This window comes from Ascaphus truei, chromosome 2, assembly GCF_040206685.1.
Source record: "Ascaphus truei isolate aAscTru1 chromosome 2, aAscTru1.hap1, whole genome shotgun sequence".
Classification (NCBI taxonomy): domain Eukaryota; kingdom Metazoa; phylum Chordata; class Amphibia; order Anura; family Ascaphidae; genus Ascaphus; species Ascaphus truei.
The window spans coordinates 208164543-208185813 of record NC_134484.1 but is presented as its reverse complement, the minus strand read 5'-3'; the positions used below and the strand labels follow the sequence as shown (position 1 = coordinate 208185813).

Here is a 21271-nt window from a genome sequence, read left to right as displayed (position 1 = left end):
GGGGCAAGCATCGGAGAGCCACGCGCACAGGGGGGACATCAGAGATCCACGCGCGGGACACACACACACACACACACAGTGTCACACACATACACAGTGACACACACACAGTCAGTCACACACACACACACACACACACACACACACACACACACACACACACACACACACACACACACACACACACACACACACACACACACACACACACACACACACACACACAGTCACTCACACAGTGAAACACACAGTAACTCACACACACAGTCATACACACACACACACACACACACACACACACACACACACACACACACACACACACACACACACACACACACACACACACACACACACACACACACACACACACACACACAGTGTCACACACATACACAGTGACACACACACAGTCAGTCAGTCACATAGTGACACAAACACAGTCACTCACACAGTGACACACACACACACACACACACACACACACACACACACACACACACACACACACACACACACACACACACACACACACACACACACACACACAGTCACACAGTCACACATACACACACACACTCAGTCAAACACACACTCAGCCACACACACACACACACTCACACAGCCACACACACACACTCAGATACACACACACACACACACACACACACACACACACAGTGACACGCACAGTCACTCACACACGGTCACTCACACACACTTAGTCACTCACACACAAACACTTAGTCACTCACACACAAACACTTAGTCACTCACACAGTCACACACAGTCACTCAGTCACACACACTGTCACTGAGTCACACACACAGTCACTCAGTCACACACACAGTCACTCAGTCACACACACAGTTACTCTATCTCACACACACACAGACACTCAGTCACAAACACAGACACACACACACACACACACACACACACACACACACACACACACACACACACACACACATGCACACACATACTCAGTCACACACACATACAGCCGCGGGGGACATCGGAGAGCCGCACACTGGGGGAGGGGGCAGGCATCAGAGAGCCGCGCATAGGGGGGGGCAGGCATCAGAAAGCCACGCACGGGGGGACAGGCATTGGAGAGCCGCGCACCTGGGGGGCAGGCATCGGAGAACCATGCGCACAGGGGGGACATCGGAGATCCGCGTGTGGGGGGGACATCGGAGATCCGTGCAGAGGGTGGAGCATGGGAGAGGCATAGGAGGGACATGGGAGAGACATGGGAGAGGCCTAGGAGGGACATGGGAGAGACATGGGAGATAGAAAAGAAAATTGTGTGGTGCTCCAAAAAAAAAAATGCCAATCAGTTGTATAAACAAAAATAAAATTCAAAAAAGTTCTTTAGGTAAACACCCCTGAATAATGAATTAGGGATTTACCAATCCATAAAAATGTGGTAATAATTACCCTATGGTCTCAACTCTGATTGGGATTTGGGACTGTATCTACATTAATTAATAATCACTTTATCAATTGCTTTTAAACTTGTTGCTTTATGGTTGGGGTTGCTATACATGTTATGCATGTTCTGTCTGGAGAAGGGATCTTCATGGTCATTGGCAATCTGTTTATTATGTGAGACAGTTGGGCTACCATTTAGGGTATAGATTAACATTATATAGGTGCCTCTTCTCTCTCATTTATTACTAAAATCAATTTCCTCAATTGAATACATTGTCCATACATATATTCACCCCCATGTTTATTATAGTTATATTCATAATCATGTGGTGTGGATATTAGGTATAATATATTGTTCAAGCATATGGTTTTTGAGATTAATATAATTTTAATAAAAACAACTATAAAAACAATTAAAATAAATTGATATAATTTTTTTTATTAATAACATATTATTTTGTATTATATAACTATTTATATAAATCACCCTCAGTAGTTTATTTCCAGTTTCCTGTACAGTTTATTTACACGATTTTCTTTTTTTCAATAGATTTGACATATATATATATATATATATATATATATATATATATATATATATATATATATATATATATATATATTTATATACACACACCTATGATTATTCCATACTACTATAGGTTTATATGTGTTTATACATTGGTTAATTTGTCCATCTTATTGTTAGGTGTTTTTCTTTCTTTTATTAGAGATATTCATTTAAATTTATGATGTTTCTTTTTAAACATGTTCTTTCGTCATTTGTCTTTCCATGTTGAAGAATACACCGAGTACTCTAATGTTATATTTTTTATTTTTTTTATTGTCTTCGTGTCATTTGATTAATAAAGTTGCAATATTTTGTATGTCTCACGGCACGCGCTTACGTCATCACGCCCGCGTCACTCCCGATGGTTTCAGGAAGTGAGCGGGGAGTGGACGACAACGCGAGTCATGAGTATTTAAATCGACTGGTGAGTACACTTAATAGTCACCTTGAGAAAGAGCTTACGCTTGAAACGCGTTGGTGGGGGTTTGTATACCCGTGATGTAGCTGTTTTTTGGATGAACCATTAAATATTATTGGTTTTATGGGTACACGATCTCTTGGACATCATTTATTCTTTTTGTTTCCTGGGTATCAGTGCCTATTTTTTCTTACCATCCTGAGAGACATGGGAGAGGCATGTTGGTGTGTTGGGGTATAGGAGAGTACTTACGTGCCATGGATCAAGACTTAAAAAGGAAGGCCACTTCCATGCAGGCGACCGGATTTGTCGAACACTGTATGTATATATATATATATATATATATATATTTATATATATAAAACAGTATTCAACAAACCTATACATCTGCACGCCCCGGGCGAGTGGATTTAACATCCTGGTGAGCTCCTATTGGCCCAAGCAGCACACGTGTTTTTTTTTTAATTTTCCCTGCTCGTGCTGAAAAACAAAACAAAAACTCCCCCTACCTGACTGCTGATTGGCGCGCGCTCCCAGGCTTTGTGGGCATGCGGCCAGGCTCTATATGAGCCCGCCCCTAACGAGCGGCCATTCTTTTTGCCCGGAGATCTTTTGGAGAGTAAGCACTCTCTGTGCCTCCATCCCGCTGCCTTCTGTGTGCGATCCCCCTGGTCCCCACATGGCTCCCGAAATCACTCCCGCGGCCCTTCTGCTCCTTCCCGCTGCTGCCTCTATGCCCTCCCTCAGGCGCGTTGGCACTCCCCTCCCCCTTCCCCTTCCCCTTCTCCTCCTCCTGCCCCCTTCCCCTCCTCCTGCCTCTCGATCCCCCCCTCCTCCTGCCCCTCAATCTCACCCCCTCTTCCTGCCCCTCGATCCCCCCCCTCCTCCGGCTGCTGCATAGGAATGGAGGAGCCAGGGACAGAGGAGAAGCTGCAGCAGGAAGAGGAAGCCAACCCCCTCCCATCCCCCCCCGCTCGCCTCACTCCGGTGCCTGTTGGAGAGGAAGAGGAAGCTACCCCCCCTCAGCTAAAGCGAGAGAGAGAAGCCAACCAGCTCCAGCCACTGCCAGGAAGGTAAGAGAGACCTCGGCTGCATGGATCCCCTCCCTCACCGCTCCACCCAAGAGCCATAGTCCCCCACAGCCTTCTGAGACCCCCCTCCCTGGCTGCCCACATACCACCATCCCCAGGGTGCCCAGGTACCGATCACCCCACCCTCCCCCTCCCCCCACAGAGGCACAGAGCCTCCCTGCAGCAGCACCCTTTCCCCTCCACTCCTCTGCTGCAATTCCCCTGCACTTTATGCCCCTCATGCGTGTGTATATGAGTGTGTGTGTGTGTGTGTGTGTATATGAGAGAGGTGTGTTTATATGAGAGTGTGTGTGTGTGTATGGGAGAGAAAGTGTGTCTGTGTTTGGGAGAGAAAGTGAGTGTGTGTGTGCAGGACACCAGAAGTAGCCCCCCAATCAGTCACTCACCCACTCAGTCACCCACCCCACCCCCCCACCCAGTCACTCAGTCAGTCAAAAAGTCACCAGTCAGTCACCCCCCCCACCCAGTTACCCAGACACCCAGTCAGTCACCCCACCCCCCATCCAGTTACCCAGTCAGTCACCACACCCCCCACCCAGTCACCCCACCCAGTCACCCAGTCAGTCACCCCACCCCCCCACCCAGTCACCCAGTCAGTCACCCAGTCACTCAGTCACCCAGTCAGGCACCCCACCCAGTCACCCAGTCAGTCACCCATCACACAGCCAGTCTCCCCAGTCACCCACCCAGTCACCCACACAGTCAGTCACCCAGTCAGTCACCTGGTCAGTCACCCCACCCCCCAGTCAGTCACCCCACCCCCCAGTCACCCCACCCCCCCTGTCACACCACCCCCCCACCCAGTATATTACCCCCCCACCCAGTCAGTCACCCCACCCCCCCACCCAGTCAGTCACCCCACCCCCCACCCAGTCAGTCACCCCACCCCCCCACCCAGTCAGTCACCCCACACCCCACCCAGTCAGTCACCCCACCGCCCCCCACCAGTATCTGTCTCCCTCTCTCTCACGCTCTGTCTCCCTCTCTCTCTCACTCTCTCTGTCTCTCGCTCTCTCTGTCTCTCGCTCTCTCACACGCTCTCTCTGTCTCTCTCTCACGCTCTCTGTCTCTCTCTCTCTCTCACGCTCTCTCTGTCTCTCTCTCTCATGCTCTCTCTGTCTCTCTCTCACGCTCTTTCTGTCTCTCTCACGCTCTCTCCGTCTCACTCTCTGTCTCGCTCTCCCTCGCGCTCTCTTTTTTCTAAATCCGACATTTACACACACACACACACGTAACAAGGACTAATTGTAGTATAATGTAATACAATAAATAAAATGATGTCAAAAACGAATGTTATTCAATTTTTTTTAAAGCGGCCTGGGGGCGGGACTAGGGGCGGCCTGGGGGCCGGACTGGGGGCGGGACTGGGGCAAGGCTGGGGGAGGGACTAGGTGGCGAGTAGATTTTTTGGTTCGGCGAGTAGATTTGTGGGTTATTTGTCGACCACTGTCTATATATATATATATATATATATATATATTGTATAATAAAAGGTGCGCAAATAATCAGAGGTATGCAAAGTGTGGGGAGTCCCCATATGCAGCCACAATGTTCCCAATCTTACATAAAGATAAAATTATATTAAAAGAAACATTTGATCCTAGGGCACAACTAGGTGAACAGATTGTAAATCAAATTATACAAATAAGAAGTGCCAAGAATTAAATTAATTCGAGATAACAATAAAATCCCAACTGCAGTGATACAGTACCTGTGGATTACAAAGGAGTGCCAAAATTGTGAAGTACTTAAGGATAAAATTTATGCTCAACAAGAAAAATGAATACTTACAATGTAGCAGATAAAATGAGCATTGTTAGTGTATTCCACCGCACGGGCAATGGAAAGGAAATATCGGCGTCTCCCTCTCACATCCGATGCATCTGTCTCCGGGGCTACTACTCCAGTAGTTAGATCTCGCGATAGAAGCTCAAAGTCCTGTTCTCGTGACATCAGAATGTGGTAGGGAAATCGGTCAGCTGTTGTAAATGCACCGGTCCCATCGCTATTTTTCCTCCTCTCAAGTCAACAATATTAGGGCAGTTTAAATCGGATAGATGCGCTACAGGTCCACACAAATTAAAACACTATGCGTTTCATTCCTAGTGTGGGAAATTCCTCAGGGGTAGTGAAGCATTGCAAGTTAGCACAGCATATATACAGTACACACACATGTGCATTGCCATTGACTGATAGAACTGTGGACAGATGCCAATCACAGATAGTCCAAAGATTCAATCAATCATGGGAAGCCTAACAAAGCAATGAGAAATAGTAACACAAGGGTATGTAAATATAATTACACAAATAACCATAACAAGTCTAACAATTTAATATAATTAAAAAATGTAAAACAATACCATAAATGTATTAATCTACAATAAAAGTATTGAGAAAAATAAAAAAAAGGATATACTAGCGAGTATATAGTATCCCCAATAAAGGGTATAGTTAATGGAACACCACTCATAATAGTGAACAGATTGAATAGTGATAAAGCATTGATATTGAGCGGTTCAGCTAAGCCAAAAACCTTGAGAACAAGAGCAATGTGCCAATGTTATGAAAAATACGAGACAGAAAGGCATGATTTCCCATTCCGAAGGTGGGGGCTTTTGAGGTTCTGTATGTAGAGAAAAGGTCACCAGCTTAATAAAGTATTATTGCTGAATCATCTCATTTAGACATCCCATAATGTCATTAACTCAATGTATTCGTGTGCATAATTTGTTTACCTTTTACGCTTACGTAGTGACGACACGCAACCTTGTATAGGGGGCGTGGGTTTAGTATTTTGTGTATAAATAAGCCCTGTATGCAACATGTCTTTGGGAGGGTTTTATTTTGAAACTCTCCTCTGCGTGTGCACCGCACAAGCAATAAACTTATTTGTCATTCTGCAAAATATATCCTCAGACTTGTGTTGTTATTCACAAACTTTATCAGATGGGTCCCTATTCGGGCGCCATCTGATAAAGTTTGTGAATAACAACACAAGTCTGAGGATATATTTTGCAGAATGACAAATAAGTTTATTGCTTGTGCGGTGCACACGCAGAGGAGAGTTTCAAAATAAAACCCTCCCAAAGACATGTTGCATACAGGGCTTATTTATACACAAAATACTAAACCCACGCCCCCTATACAAGGTTGCGTGTCGTCACTACGTAAGCGTAAAAGGTAAACAAATTATGCACACGAATACATTGAGTTAATGACATTATGGGATATCTAAATGAGATGATTCAGCAATAATACTTTATTAAGCTGGTGACCTTTTCTCTACATACAGAACCTCAAAAGCCCCCACCTTCAGAATGGGAAATCATGCCTTTCTGTCTCGTATTTTTCATAACATTGGAACATTGCTCTTGTTCTCAAGGTTTTTGGCTTAGCTGAACCGCTCAATGTCAATTGGAACTTCAGACAGCTTTATCAATAGGAGAAAAAAAAAGCGAAATAAATGGGGAAGTTTGGGAAGTGGGAAACTTAAATATAAAGAGTGATACAACTAGATTAGAACCGTGGAATTACAGACCTATAAGCCTGACTTCAATTGTGGGGAAACTACTTGAAGTTTTAATATGTGATAATATTCAGGAATACCTAATGGAAAACAAAATTATTAGTAATAGTCAGCATGGATTTAAGAAGGATAGATCAGTAAGTAGGAATTTAGACGAGGGTAATGCAGTTGATGTGGTCTACTTAGATTTAGCAAAGGCTTGATATGGTTCCACACGAGGTTGGTATACAAAATTAAGCAAATTGGACTCAGTAAAAATATATGCACCTGGATTGAAAGCTGGTTGAAGGATAGACAACTGTCTGTGTGAGCAGATTTAATCTACAATTGAAATAACTTTTATTAAATTAACATCTTACCTGGTATGAGCTGAATGGGCAGACCCCTACTTTAATTGTTAGTCAAGTGAATGTGTTTCACTATTTAAGGCAGCCTCTCTTGGCTGTGAGCCATATGGCTTTGTGCAACATCAAAGTGTCACATTGAAGGTGTCTGGAGTTCATTTTGGATTTGAAAATGTAGGTGAAGATTAGAGGAAGATCTGGACTCTGCACAACAACAACTTTGAAACTGTGAGAACTTGGCTTTCTAAATGCTGTGAATGTTTGAAATCTTTTTATCCTCCAATACCTGGGCTGTCTTTCTTTCTGCATCTCATTATGCCCTCTCTATTGCTTTTTCTGTTTACTGTTTCCTCACTCCTTTGTGAACGTCTTTGTTCTCTCCAGCTTCCCCATTCCACACTGCACATTTATTTACACACTTCCCTCCCAACAACGTCTTTACCCCTCAATAAAAAGCACACACACAAATCCTCTATTCACACCCTCTATCTAATCCTCCCTACTGCTGGGGTTCTCTCCTAAGCCTGAACCAAGACATACACCCTTGCTCTCACCCTCGCTTCCCTGCCATCTCTTCCCCTGTAAATGGTGTTAACCTTCTGATTTAATACTGACTAAACTTAAAACTCACCCCACAAATAAAGCATCCCAATAGCCTGTACTCGTGGCTATTGTCCCACACCCACAGTCACTCCTACCAACCATTGTGACCAAGCACTGCCATCAACAGCACTTATTCCCTCAACTGCTGTCTCTGTAAGTCTCCCATCATACCTCTTAGATTACAAGCTCTTCATGGCTGGGATTTCCTTTCCTACTGTCTGATTTTGCTGCGTAATATTATTATAATTCCCTGTACTGTATTCTTTGTGAAGCGCTGAGTACACTTTTGGTGCTATATAAATAGAGACATACAATACAACAGAGTGTTGTCATAAATGGAACTTTTTCAGGTTGGGCTAAGCTCGTGAGTGGAGTACCTCAGGGATCGGTATTGGGACCCCTGCTTTTCAACTTGTTTATTAATGACCTTGAGGTTGGCATCGAGAGTAAAGTCTATATCTTTGCTGATGATACTAAATTGTGTAAGGTAATAGAATCAGAGCAGGATGTCTTTTCTCTCAGGAAGTTCTTGGAGAGACTGGAAACTTGGGCAGGTAAATGGCAGATGAAGTTTAATACAGATAAATGTAAGGTAATGCATTTGGGAAGCAAGAATAAACAGATGACTTACAAATTAAATGTGGATAAATTGGGGAAATCCTTGATGGAGAAGGATTTAGGAGTGCTTGTAGAGAGCAGGCTTAGCAATAGTGCCAAAAGTCATGCCGTAGCTGCAAAGGCAAACAAGATCTTATCTTGAATTAAACGGGCAATGGGTGGAAGGGAAGTAAACATAAGTATGCCTGTTTACAAAGCATTAGTACTGCTGCGGCCGAGTTTATTCGAGCATTTGCCCGTTCTCGGCCGCAGCAGTAACCTGGCGCGTGCCGGAGGGTGCCGGGCGCGCGCCGAAGCAGCGGAAGAGCGCCCTCCGATCGGGGTGCTCTCCCTCCCGCTGCCAGGTCCGCCGGGTCCCCCGGAACCCCCTGCCGCCGTCCCCCACATCGCGGGACACCAGGGCTCCCTCGGGGAGCCCTGGACGCGCGTGCAGGGGGCGCAGGCACCCGATGACGCGTAACCTCGCATCGGTGATGCGCGGCACGCTGAGGGAGTGCGGCTAGCACGCCGGGGCATCCCCCGGCTTGCGGTGCTAGCCGTGCTCGAATTAAACGTGTCGGTAGTGTAAGACCACACCTTGAATATAGAGTCCAATTTTGGGCACCACTCCTTAGAAAAGACATTATGGAACTATAGACCAAATTAATAAAGGGGATGGACAATCTAACTTATGAGGAGAGGCTAGCTAAATTAGATTTATTTACATTAGAAAAGAGGCGTCTAAGAGGGGATATGATAACTATATACAAATATATCCGGGGACAGTACAAGGAACTTTCATAAGAACTATTCATCCCAGGGGCAGTACAAAGGACTCGGGGGCATCAATTTAGGTTGGAGGAAAGGAGATTTCGCCAGCAACAAAGGAAAGGCTTCTTTACAGTTAAAATGTGGAATTCATTACCCATGGGGACTGTGATGGCAGATAAAATAGATTTGTTAAAAAAAGGTTGTACATCTTTTTAGAAAGGAAAGGTATACGGGGATATACCAAATAAGTAATCATGGAAGAATGTTGATCCAGGGAGTAATCTGATTGCCAATTCTTGGTGTCAGGAAGGAATTTATTTTTTCCCTTATGAGATATCATTGGCTGATATGACACTGGTTTTTTTGGTTGCCTTCCTCTGGATAAATAAGAAAGTATAGATATAGGATAAAGTATCAGTTGTCTAAATTCGGCATAGGTTGAACTTGATGGACATATGTCTTTTTTCAACCTCATCTACTATTTAACTATGTAATTATATAACAGTTAAGTAGACCATTCAGATATTTAGGACTGTTATAGTGACACTAATCAATGAGAAAGGCACCCAGATCTATTTCCACATTAAGTCCATGTGGGATAAGGTTTTTAGGGTATGTATCCACCTAGTTTCCAATCTGGAAATCTCAATAATTGTATCACCTCCTCTCCAATTGGTAGAAAGTTTTGCTATTCATACAAAAAGTATCCCCATTGGATTTTGGTTATGAAATTCTTTGAAGTGCTTGGATAGATTATGTGTAGCAAGCCCCTTTGTATATTCATTATATGCTCAGCACATCTCAAATTTAGTTTTCTCGTTGTTCTATCTATATATTGTTTGTTACAGGGACATTAGATAAGATAAATGGCATTGATTGAGTCGCAACTGATAAAGTTGTTGATAGTGTTTTCAATATTAGTCTTAGTTGAAGAAAAATTCTTGACCTGTTTAGGTTCATGAACATTTAGTTTACACAGTTTGCCTCTCAAACATTTGTAGAAGCCTTTGGTCTCCAAAGATGTGTGAGATCCTGGTTTGTTCTGCTGTTTTTTAAACAAATAGAGGCCACTTTTTTCTTAAAACTGTCTGCCTTAGTGAAAATAATTCTGGGAATAGAGGGTAAATGAGTTTGTAGTATGGGGTAGTTTAATACCAGATGACAGTGTTTATTAATCACCTTTCTGATATTTGGTGCTAGGGCATTGTATTGGTTACAAACGGAACATTAAAAATCCCATCAGATTATTTGGATTCAAAGCCTTTTTTATTCTTGTAAGTTAATAATTATTTGCTGTCAAGGTTCTAAGGTTCTTAGCCTTAGAATAGGCTTCCTTCAGAATTGGATATTTATAATGTTTGTATTTGAATTCCCTTGTTATGGCCTCAGACTGTTCCTCAAATACACTGGCATTACTACAATTACGTTTGATCCTACGTAATTCACCATAAGGTAAATTATGTAACGTTTCCAGAGCTCCAGGTTTGCACCGAAATCATGTTGGGACCAGGTGGATAGATCCTCCCACTTCCCGATTTGGAGATTTGTATAGCTCAGTACAAACCTGGTGCCCATGGCTGTGCCCTTAATTTGTAAATACATGTGTTTATCAAACCAGAAAAAATTATGTGTGAGTGTAAACATAATGGTAGTGATAAGAAAATCTATCTGTGCTCCTGTGAAAGTGCCCTCCTTCTCCAAAAAATACTTTGCTGCTAAACACCCTTGTTTGTGCTCCATAACAGTGTACAGTGATGAGACGTCACATGTGACTAGTGTATAGTTTTTATTCAAAGTGAGATTGTTGAATATATTGAGAACTTGGGTGGTATCTTGTAGATATGATCTTACTGTAGTTGTTTAACCATTTTTTGCAACAAAAAAAATCGATGTAGGCAGATAAATTTGAGGTCATGGATTTCACCCCAGAAGGACTACTGAAATTATATTTCACCTGGAATAAATATTTACAAAACTCAGCACACAGTGTAAATGGTTATATAGTTGTAATATATATGTGTTATGTGAATGTTTGGAGATCTAAATATTATTATTATTATTATTATTATTATTATTATTATTATCATTATTATTAATATAATACTTTGATCTGTTTGTTGATTCGTCCTTTGGGCTAGTCTATAAAATGAAAGTAAAATTATATTGTACAGTCATATTTTTCTAACTCTCATATTTTCCCCTTTCACTATAATAGGACATCCTCGTTTTTTCAACCAGATTTCAAGTGGCCTTGACATAATTGGACTAGCTGGGGAATGGCTGACAGCAACTGCCAACACTAACATGTATGCACTTTAAATTGTAATCTAATTAATTGGCTAACATGTCAGAACAAAAAAAAAAGCATTGGAATGTGCCCTTTCTCCATTGTTTTGACAAAAAACATACTGTACAACAACAAAGATATAAAGCACAGTCTTCTGTTCAGTACACAGACTGGAATATCTACGGTATACTTTCAGTGTGTTAGGAATGGCAAATATATATACTGTATACTTTATATTACAATTCTTTGGGAACATTAGTTTATTAGTCTAAGTATTAGATCATTTTACTTTAGAAATTGGGATTGATATGCGTATAACAGGATTTTATTTCAAAATGGGCCTACAATTATGTAAATTCCGTATATATGTACAATTCAATATCATTGTATTACAAAATTATATTTTCAAGGGTGACCCCTCAAAGAATTAGGGTTGTATTCTATAACAGAAGTTCAGGAACAAGAGGTCACCTTACAGCAAATGTACTTGAATGTTTATTTATATCAGTTTTTATCATTACTATGTTGTTATAAAACACCTACTGTATTTCTATACAGTATGTTACAGATTTTTGTTATATGTTACAGATTCTGCAGTTTTGTTTCTACTGCTCTGATCAATTTTTAAGAAAGTTTTTTAAAGTCACATAGCATTTATTTTAAATGGAATACAAAGCACCATTATGTGCATTTAATATCTCTGGAAACCAACATGTCATTCTTTCTAAAAACAACAACAGTAAATCTTCAAATAGCTGTGAAATAATCTTTCATTTTGGCTAAAAGATGTGTACTGCCATATACTCATTATTTCAATTATAATATGACATTCGGCATTGTTTTATTGCAAGAGTAAGTGATGGATATATAAGAAGAGTGCTTAAACACATCTAGGGGCCTATGCAGAGAGCTCCAATAAGTCTGTTTTTGCCAGGTTCTCGCCGAAAGTTCCTATTGCGATTCAGTAAGCTCCGAGAAGTTGGCATATGATTCGAGATTCAACATTTTTTTGGCGGAAAAAATAATTTGCCAAATAGGGCGGCAAGAAGCCTCTTCTCGCCACTGATCTCCAGTTTATCAAACTACTGTTATTCTAGTAGCCCTGATCAGCGTATCACAGCTGATCGCCACTCTAGAATTGAGATTTTCACACCAAATCGCCTTTCCAAAAAAAGTTGGCAAGAAGGTGGGGAGGAGCTGGGGAGAAGTGCTGCGACGGGACTTAGAAAAAAAATATGAATTTTTCCTGCCTCGGATTGATGCCAGGTACTCCTGATATGATACCCATTAATATTGTCCCCGGAGGCCCCCGGCATGAATCAGATGCATGAAAAATGCATTTACAGCCCAAATCATTACCTCAGCGGCTAACCGATAAGGCAATGAAGGGGGTAACCACCCATGCCAGGTTTATTGTGGTTAGCGGTGGTGGGTGTTGGGGGTATTTGGCCCTTGGTGGGTGTTTAGGCATTGCGGGGGGGGGCTGCTGGTGGACTTAATCCCTTGATTAACTTAGCAGTTAATACCGCTAAGGTAATGAAGGGGTTAACCCCTCCAGCTACCCATCCGCAAGGTCTAAACACCTATCCTTTGGGCTAATACCGCCTTCACCCACCCCTGCTACCCACAATACAAACAATACATATAACAGGAAGCGGCTGTGTTCTTCTTTCTGCTTTGTTAGAACATATTGATTTTATGGCAAATCTTTTGAATGGGAAATGCGGCTTTAAAACGTCCCTGACTGTTCTCTTATGATGCCGGTGCAAAACCGGTTGAAATCCTTTTTTCGTTCTGTAAGAAACAAAAGTAATTCTGATTACAATCACAAATTATATTTTTGTGTATAGTTTAGTATAGTCCAGAAAATCGTGGTGCTTTTTTATAAAGCTGAAGTTCTGAGTGAAGAGCCTATTCTGAAGTGGTACAAAGATGCGCATGTCGCCAAAGGAAAGAGTGTGTTCCTGGAGCAAATGAAAAAATTTGTTGAGTGGCTGAAGAACGCAGAAGAAGAGTCGGAGTTCTCCTAGGCCCCCAATAAACCTTACAATATCTAATACACAACTCCCCCCCCCTAATACATACAGTACAATAATGGGCAAAATTACTATTATCCACATATGGATAATAATGCATTTGCCCAATTAAAATACAACACTAATCAGCATAAATAAAATGAATAAATCTTGCACTCACCCCTGCCAGGCAGCCACGATGAAGGCTATCCTCATCCTCACCCAATCCATGTCCTCCATTGCTGCAAACAATACAGAGGAATAAAAAGCGACAATCTAATGTCCCCGAACCCATTGAGTAATTAAGGGGTTAACCCACCCTCCCCCACTACCCACCCGGGAGGCCAAACACCCTCCCCCACTACCCACCCGGAAGGCCTAACAACCCATCCTTGGGGACAATACCTCCTTCACCAACCCCCGCTACCCACAATAAAAACTATACACAGAACAGCCCCACTACCCACCTCTTAGGCCCACAATAAATATTACCATATTTAATTAACATTAATACATAACCCACCCACCCCCTGTGCCCCAACATAAAAACACGATTCATTTTTTTACATACAGGATTAATACCCCAGGCCGATGGGCCCGACGGCTGTCTGCAGGTGCCACAGTGAACCCCGGGGGTGCCTACGGGTGTCTGGGGTCCTAGCGGGAGGAGCCCGCTAGGAGCCGTGGGCCTCCAGGTGGTCCCCGTAGGTCTGCGCGGGCCCCAATGGGATCCCCGTGTCATCCCCACAGGTTTTTTGGGGCCCTCAGGTTGTTCCCATGGGGTCTGGGGGCCCTGGGGGGGTTTACATGATGGTGGGGGGCCCTCGGGTGGTCCCTGTGGGTCTGCAGGGTCCCCACAGCTGTGGGGCCCCCGGATCTTCCCCGAAGGTGTCGCCCGTGGGTCCGCAGGTTTGTCACGGGAATATCACGGGTGCTCACCACAAAGCAGACTGGACCACGAGGCTGAGATGGGGATACAGATAAACCACCTCCCTACAGCCGCGTGGGCAGGTCCGGTAAGCAGAGTAGTTGTGGATAGCCTGGGTCAGGGCAGGAGAGTGTAGGAACATACAGGTACTTGCCGGAATCAGGGTTGGAGAGGTCAAGAGTAGTCGAAGTCCAATGCCAGGATCGAGGAGAGGAGAAGGTAGAAGTCCGTAGAGCGAGCCGGGGTTCAAGGGTGCCAGAAGTCGGAAGTCCGGATACAAAGCAAGGGTCTGTAACAGAATGACAAAAGAAGACTGCAAGGTAGCTTGTAGTAAGCACAACCAGAGACAGACTATGCTCAGCAATCATCTTAGGGCTGAGTGCACTATATACTGAGAGGAGCCAATGGGGAACTACCAGCAGTGAGGTCAGACATAGGTAGAGCGCTGGTAGGCTGAGGCTGGGTGTAGGACAGGTGTGAGAGGCTGTAGGTAATTGGAAACCACAAGGATGGCCATCCGCGTGAGCGCACGCGTGACACCTGCAGGGGGTGGGATAGTGGTGCAGCAGTGAGGAGGCTGCTGACAGACGTTGACGCATGCAGGGGTCTGCCTCGGCGGTGCACACGCCCTGCAGGAGATGCGCGTGCAGCCGGATGGAGGGAGGACGAGATGCAGGGCTGGGTCCTGTGCGCCTCAGCGGTAGAAGAGGTGAGCAGCGGGGAGCCGTGACGGGACGCCGCAGAGGTAGGAGAGGCGGCGTCTTTACAGTACCCCCCCATCAAGGTTGGCCTCCGGACGATCCATACAAGGCTTTAGAGGGAATTTAAGATTAAATGCCCGGGTAAGCCTGGGAGCATGTACCTGGTCATGCGGAATCCAAGACCTCTCTTCGGGTAAAAGCCGCTCCAATGTACCAAATATTGGAGTCCTCCTCTAGAGATACGAGAGTTCAAGATAGACTGCACCTCAAACTTCTCTTGTCCGTTTACCAGTCTGGGACAGGGTGTGACGTGTGGACCCTGAGGATTAGGTATGAATGGCTTCAGTAGAGAGCAGTGAAAAGTAGAGGGAATCCTCATAGTTGTAGGCAATTTCAGACGGTAGGTGACAGGATTAATTCTCTCCAATATTAGAAATGGACCAATATATCTGGGTGCCTATTTCGGGGATGTGACTTTTAATTGGTTGTTCTTTGTGGATAACCATACCTTCTGAACCGGGGCATAATTGGGTGGTTTCTGACGATGGCGATCAGCCTGTTTCTTCTGCATAGCAGTGGCCCGTCTGAGATTATCCTGAATCCTAGACCAGGAAGTCTGAAGATCCTGAATCCTCTCCTCCGCGGCCGAAACTCCTGTAATAGAACCAGACTGAAGAAGGGTAGAGGGATGGAAGCCATAATTGGAAAAAAAATGGAGACTGTAGAGTGGACTCATTCCTGAGGTTATTATGTGCGAATTCTGCCCATGGGTGTAGATCGAGCCAATAATCTTGAGAGTCAGATATGAAGCAACCAAGGAACTGCTCTAGAGACTGGTTGGTTCATTCAGTTTGACCATTGGTCTGTGGTGGTATCCAGAGGAGAAGTGAAGTGCCACGTTAAGTCTTTTACAGAAGGCACTCCAGAATCTCGAGACAAACTGCGACCCTCGATCAGAGACAATGGTTTGGGGTGACCCATGGAGCCTGAAGACCTCCCTCACAAATACCTCAGCTAGTTTAGGGGCGCTGGGTAAGCCTTTGAGTGGGATAAAGTGCGCTTCTTTAGAAAAGCGGTCGACCACTACTAGTATCGTGTCCATTCCCTTAGATTTGGGGAGGTCGACAATAAAGTCCATCGAGAGATGTTCCCATGGTCGGTCAGGAATGGGGTTGCAGGAGTCCTGGAGGTTTATTCCATGGTGTCTTGTTTTGTGCACAGGTGGGACATGCTGAGACGTAATGCTGAATATCCTTTCACATGCCTGGCCACCAGAGAGATCTATAGTCCTTTTGATCCCTGGATGACCTGCCATCTTGGCTGCGTGCCACTATTACATTTCCTTCTGGTAAAAGGTAGGGGGTGTAAACAGTCACCCAACTGGCACCCTGAGACCCTGAGGAATCTGATCTTGAACCTTGGTGATTTCAGCCAGTGCGTCGAAGGTATTGGCCGACAGGACACCTTTAGATGGAAGAATAGTCTCTAGGTGGTCCACGGTCTTATCTTCTACTGCGAATTGACAAAATAGTGCATTTGCTTTAACATTCTTTGAACCCGAGAGGTATAAGGAAGTTGAACCGGGTGAAGAAGAGGGACCAACGTGCCTGCCGGGCACTCAGACGACGGGCAGTCTCGATATACAGTACAAGAGGTTTTTATGATCCGTAAGGATGGTGACAGGTTACTCAGCACCTTCCAGCAGGTGACGCCACTCCTCCAAGGCCATTTTGATCGCGAGGAGCTCACGGTTACCCACATCATAATTCCGTTCTGCTGCAGAGAACTTCCTAGAAAAGAATGCACAGGGATGCAATCTGGCCTGTGGGTTCTTTCTTTGGGATAAGGATATCGTCCAGGTAGACCACCACGTGCTGATCCAGGAGGTCTCTGAAGATGTCGTTAATGAAATCCTGGAAGTCTGCGGGCGCGTTGCAGAGACTGAAGGGCATCACCGGGTACTCATAGTGCCCATCCCGCGTGTTGAAGACCGTCTTCCACTCATCTCCCTGACGAATCAAGACCAAGTTGTAGGCTCCCCGGAGGTCCTGCTTGGAGAAGATAGTGACGCCCTGTAACCTATCGAAAAGTTCAGCAATCAAGTGTAGAGGGTACCGATTCTTGACAGTCACCTTGTTGAAGCCGCGATAATCAATACATGGGCGCAATGTGCCATCCTTCTTCTTTACAAAAAAGAAGCCTGCTCCTGCCGTAAAAGAAGACTTGCAAATAAAGCCTCTCTGGAGGTTCTCCTGTATGTATTGTTTCATTGCCATGGTCTCGGGGGCGGACAGCGGGTAGGAAAACCTCTGGGGGGAATAGCGCCAGGGAGAAGATCTATAGGACAATCATAGGTGAGATGGGGTGGTAATTCCTCAGACTGAATCTTGTCGAAGACGTCTCTGAAGTCCCAGTAGACATCCGGAAGAAGGGAGTTACTAGATTCCGGACGCGCGGCCCCTATTAGAGCTTTGGGGAAATCCAGACAAACCTTTTGACACCGGACTCCCCAGGTGATGGGCTGTGACTCGAGCCAGTCAATCTGGGGGGTTGTGAAGCTGGAGCCAGGGAAGCCCCAGTATCAAGTCTACCGCCGGCGTGTGAATGGCATCCAGCTGAATGTGTTAGGAATGGTGACTGGTTATTTTGAGAAGGAGAGGAATGGTCTGCTGTGATATGAATGCGGGCTCTAAAGGCCTACCGTCAAAGCCCACGGGCCGATCCTTGGCTATCAGTGGAATCCGATTATTTTCTGCAAAACTCTGATCGATAAAGTTTCCACCGGAACCGGAGTCTAGGTAGGCCTGTGTGGCTGTGTCCCCAAAGGCTCCTGATAAGGTTACTGGAAGGGGTACCTTAGACGGCAGTTTGGGAGAGGAGGGAGAGGTTACCATACCCAGTTTAGTTCTCCCAGTACTCACTGGGGGCTGGCGTTTCCTGACTTAGATGGGCAGGTACTCACCAGCTGTTCACTATTTCCGCAGTAGAGGCACAGCCCTGCGCGACTTTGGCATAATCTCTCTGCCAGAGACAGGCGAGTACCACCCAGCTGCATGGGCTCTTCTGTGGATATGGAGGCAGGCTCCCCGGGAGTTGTATGTGGGACAGAAATGGGTTGTATACAGTACCTCTTTGGCGCTTCCCCTTCTCCGCTCTTCGCTCCTGGAGCCTCTGGTCCATACGGATGCAGAGCGTGATGAGTTCCTCCAATGCCGTGAGATGTTCCAGAGCGGCCAATTCATCCTTGAGGGAGTCGTTTTAAGCCCTTCCAGAACACTGCGGCAAGCGCTTCGTCGTTCCACCGGGTTTCTGTCGCAACGGTGTGGAATTCAAGTGCGTAGCGGGCCACAGTACGTTTTCCCTGTACAATGTTGAGGAGAGAAGATGCGGCTGTTACCCTCCTACCTGGTGTATCGAACACTCTACAGAATTCTGTACAGAATCAGTACAGGTTGGAGGTCAGGTCCGGGTGTTGCTCCCATATGGGTGTAGCCCAGACCAAGGCATCGTCGGTCAGCAACGAGATGGTGTACGTGACCTTGAACGGGGAGAAGGGAAATAAGAGGGTAGAAGTTCAAACTGAATGGCACACTGCCCCAGCAAGCCACGACAGGCTGAAGGATCCCCCACATAGCGATTAGGAGTGGGTAGACGAGGTTCAGAAGATGCCGCTTGGAGTACTGGCGGGAGAAAGTAGGAGCAGAAGGAGCGGCAGCGGTGTCAGGAGAGGACAGAAGAGATTTAAGTTGGTCGGAGATGATGCCTAAGGAATTTTGGAGCAGTTCCATTCGCTGATTATTTTGTGAGAGGCACGCCTCTACTTCTTTGAACAAATCATCATATTCGTGTAAGCGTCGACTCACCTCGGCGGAGTCCAGGTCTGTTGGACTGAGAATAATGTCACGGGAATATCACGGGTGCTCACCACAAACCGGACTGGACTTTGAGGCAGAGGTGGGGATACAGATAAACCACCGCCCTACAGCTGCGTGGGCGGGTCCGGTAAGCAGAGTAGTTGTGGATAGCCTTGGTGAGGGCAGGAGAGTGTAGGAACGTATAGGTACTTGCCGGAATCAGGGTCGGAGAGGTCAAGAGTAGTCGAAGTCCAATGCCAGGATCGAGGAGAGGAGAAGGTAGAAGTCCGTAGAGTGAGCCGGGGTTCAAGGGTGCCAGAAGTCAGTAGTCCGGATACAAAGCAAGGGTCTGTAACAGAACGACAAGAGCAGACTGTGAGTTAGCTTGTAGCAAACACAACCAGAGACTGACTCTGCTCAGCATTTAGCTTAGGGCTCATTGTACTATTTAGTGAGAGGAGCCAATGGGGAACTACCAGCAGTGAGGTCAGATCTAGGTAGAGCGCTGGTAGGCTGAGGCTGGGTGTAGGGAAAGAATAAATTGCATGGTGCTCTAAACCAAAATCACAGCAGACAATAATTGACTTAAATGTGCAGCGGATTACCCCTCCAAAAGCGGCAAAAGATAAGGCTAGGAGATAGAATTACACCCATATACCTGTTGGATGTGTAACTGGAAAATAAAGTCCCACAAGCAATGAGGTAAGGACAGTATACACCTGCCGGTGTCCAGCATTAGTACAGCATCATGGTAATAGCATGGGGTAAAAACACAAACCTTGCAGCCGCTTTGGAAAGAGGAGAGTGAAAGGCTCCCTTGAGGGTATAACTCACGTATTGTAGAGCCTGCTGTATCACTTCTCCTGGGGTGTACCGTGCCTCCGTTGTTGTAGATGAACAGGAACAGGAAGGAAAAACGAAGCACTGGTTCCACTGAAGTAAAAATAAACACAGAGGTGCGTTCCCACAATAAAAGTTTTAATGGATCAAAAGCACAAAAACAGACCAGGTTTTGATCCATTAAAACTTTTATTGTGGGAACGCACCTCTGTGTTTATTTTTACTTCAGTGGAACCAATGCTTTGTTTTTCCTTCCTGTTCCTGAGGCTGGGTGAAGGACTGGTGTGAGAGGCTGCAGGTAAATGGAAACCACAGGGATGGCCATCCGTGCGAGCGTGCGTGCTTGCGTTTGTGCGACACCCGCCGGGGTTGTGATAGTGGTGCAGCAGATGAGGAGGCGGCTGACAGGCGTCGGCGCGTGCAGGGGTCTGCCCCGGCGGCGCGCACGCCCTGCAGGAGATGCGTGTGCAGCTGGATGGAGGCAGGAGGAGATGCGGGGCCGGGTCCTGTGCGCCTCAGCAGTGGAGAGGTGAGCAGCGGGGAGCAATTACATTTTATGTATGTTTCTATGGATATACATACATACCTACAGGGAAAGTGAGGGGTACAATGGTTTGTACACCAAAAGAAATTCACTTACATGCACACTACCCAAAATTTAAAATTTAACCTTTAATAGTCAATCCTTAAAACATATATTACCAATTTATAAATGTGAAAACATATAAAAAATGAATTAAATGAATAAATAACTAGTGCAACTAGGCAGTCTCTAATGTTGAAATGTATATGCTCAATGCTGGAAAATGAGAGACTGCAAGGGTGCAAAACAGCCTGAGTGAGCAAAAAAGCCCACTAGTGCATTGATCAGCCTAATAGATAATAGCCATCATGAGGGTTGTTGGCTTAAACTCTTGAACAGGACCTTGACTAGTACAGCAAGTCCTGCCTGGCCACTACCCTATTTTTATATATAATTGACTGATCTAATGAACAGCTGCCTAGTACTGTATTAAAACAACCCCATGAAGGGGGCTGACATCACCAAACACGCGTCCAACGCGCGTTTCCCTCCTACTACGGAGCTTCCTCAGGGACAAAATTTTGTAGGAGGGAAACGCGCGTTGGACGCGTGTTTGGTGATGTCAGCCCCCTTCATGGGGTTGTTTTAATACAGTACTAGGCAGCCATTCATTAGATCAGTCAATTATATATAAAAATAGGGTAGTGGCCAGGCAGGACTTGCTGTACTAGTCAAGGTCCTGTTCAAGAGTTTAAGCCAACAAC

General features: G+C 45.2%; 1 protein-coding gene across 6 annotated transcripts in view; it reads left to right on the top strand.

The window, feature by feature from the left end:
* The window catches only part of LOC142487132 (glutamate decarboxylase 1-like), a 325033-nt gene that overhangs the window by 236342 nt on the left and 67420 nt on the right, over nt 1-21271 (top strand). For all 6 annotated transcript variants that reach the window (XM_075585896.1, XM_075585895.1, XM_075585893.1 and 3 more), the window contains one exon: nt 11575-11665. In XM_075585896.1, the coding sequence (XP_075442011.1) occupies nt 11575-11665 (91 nt within the window). The remainder of the gene's footprint in view (nt 1-11574; nt 11666-21271) is intronic.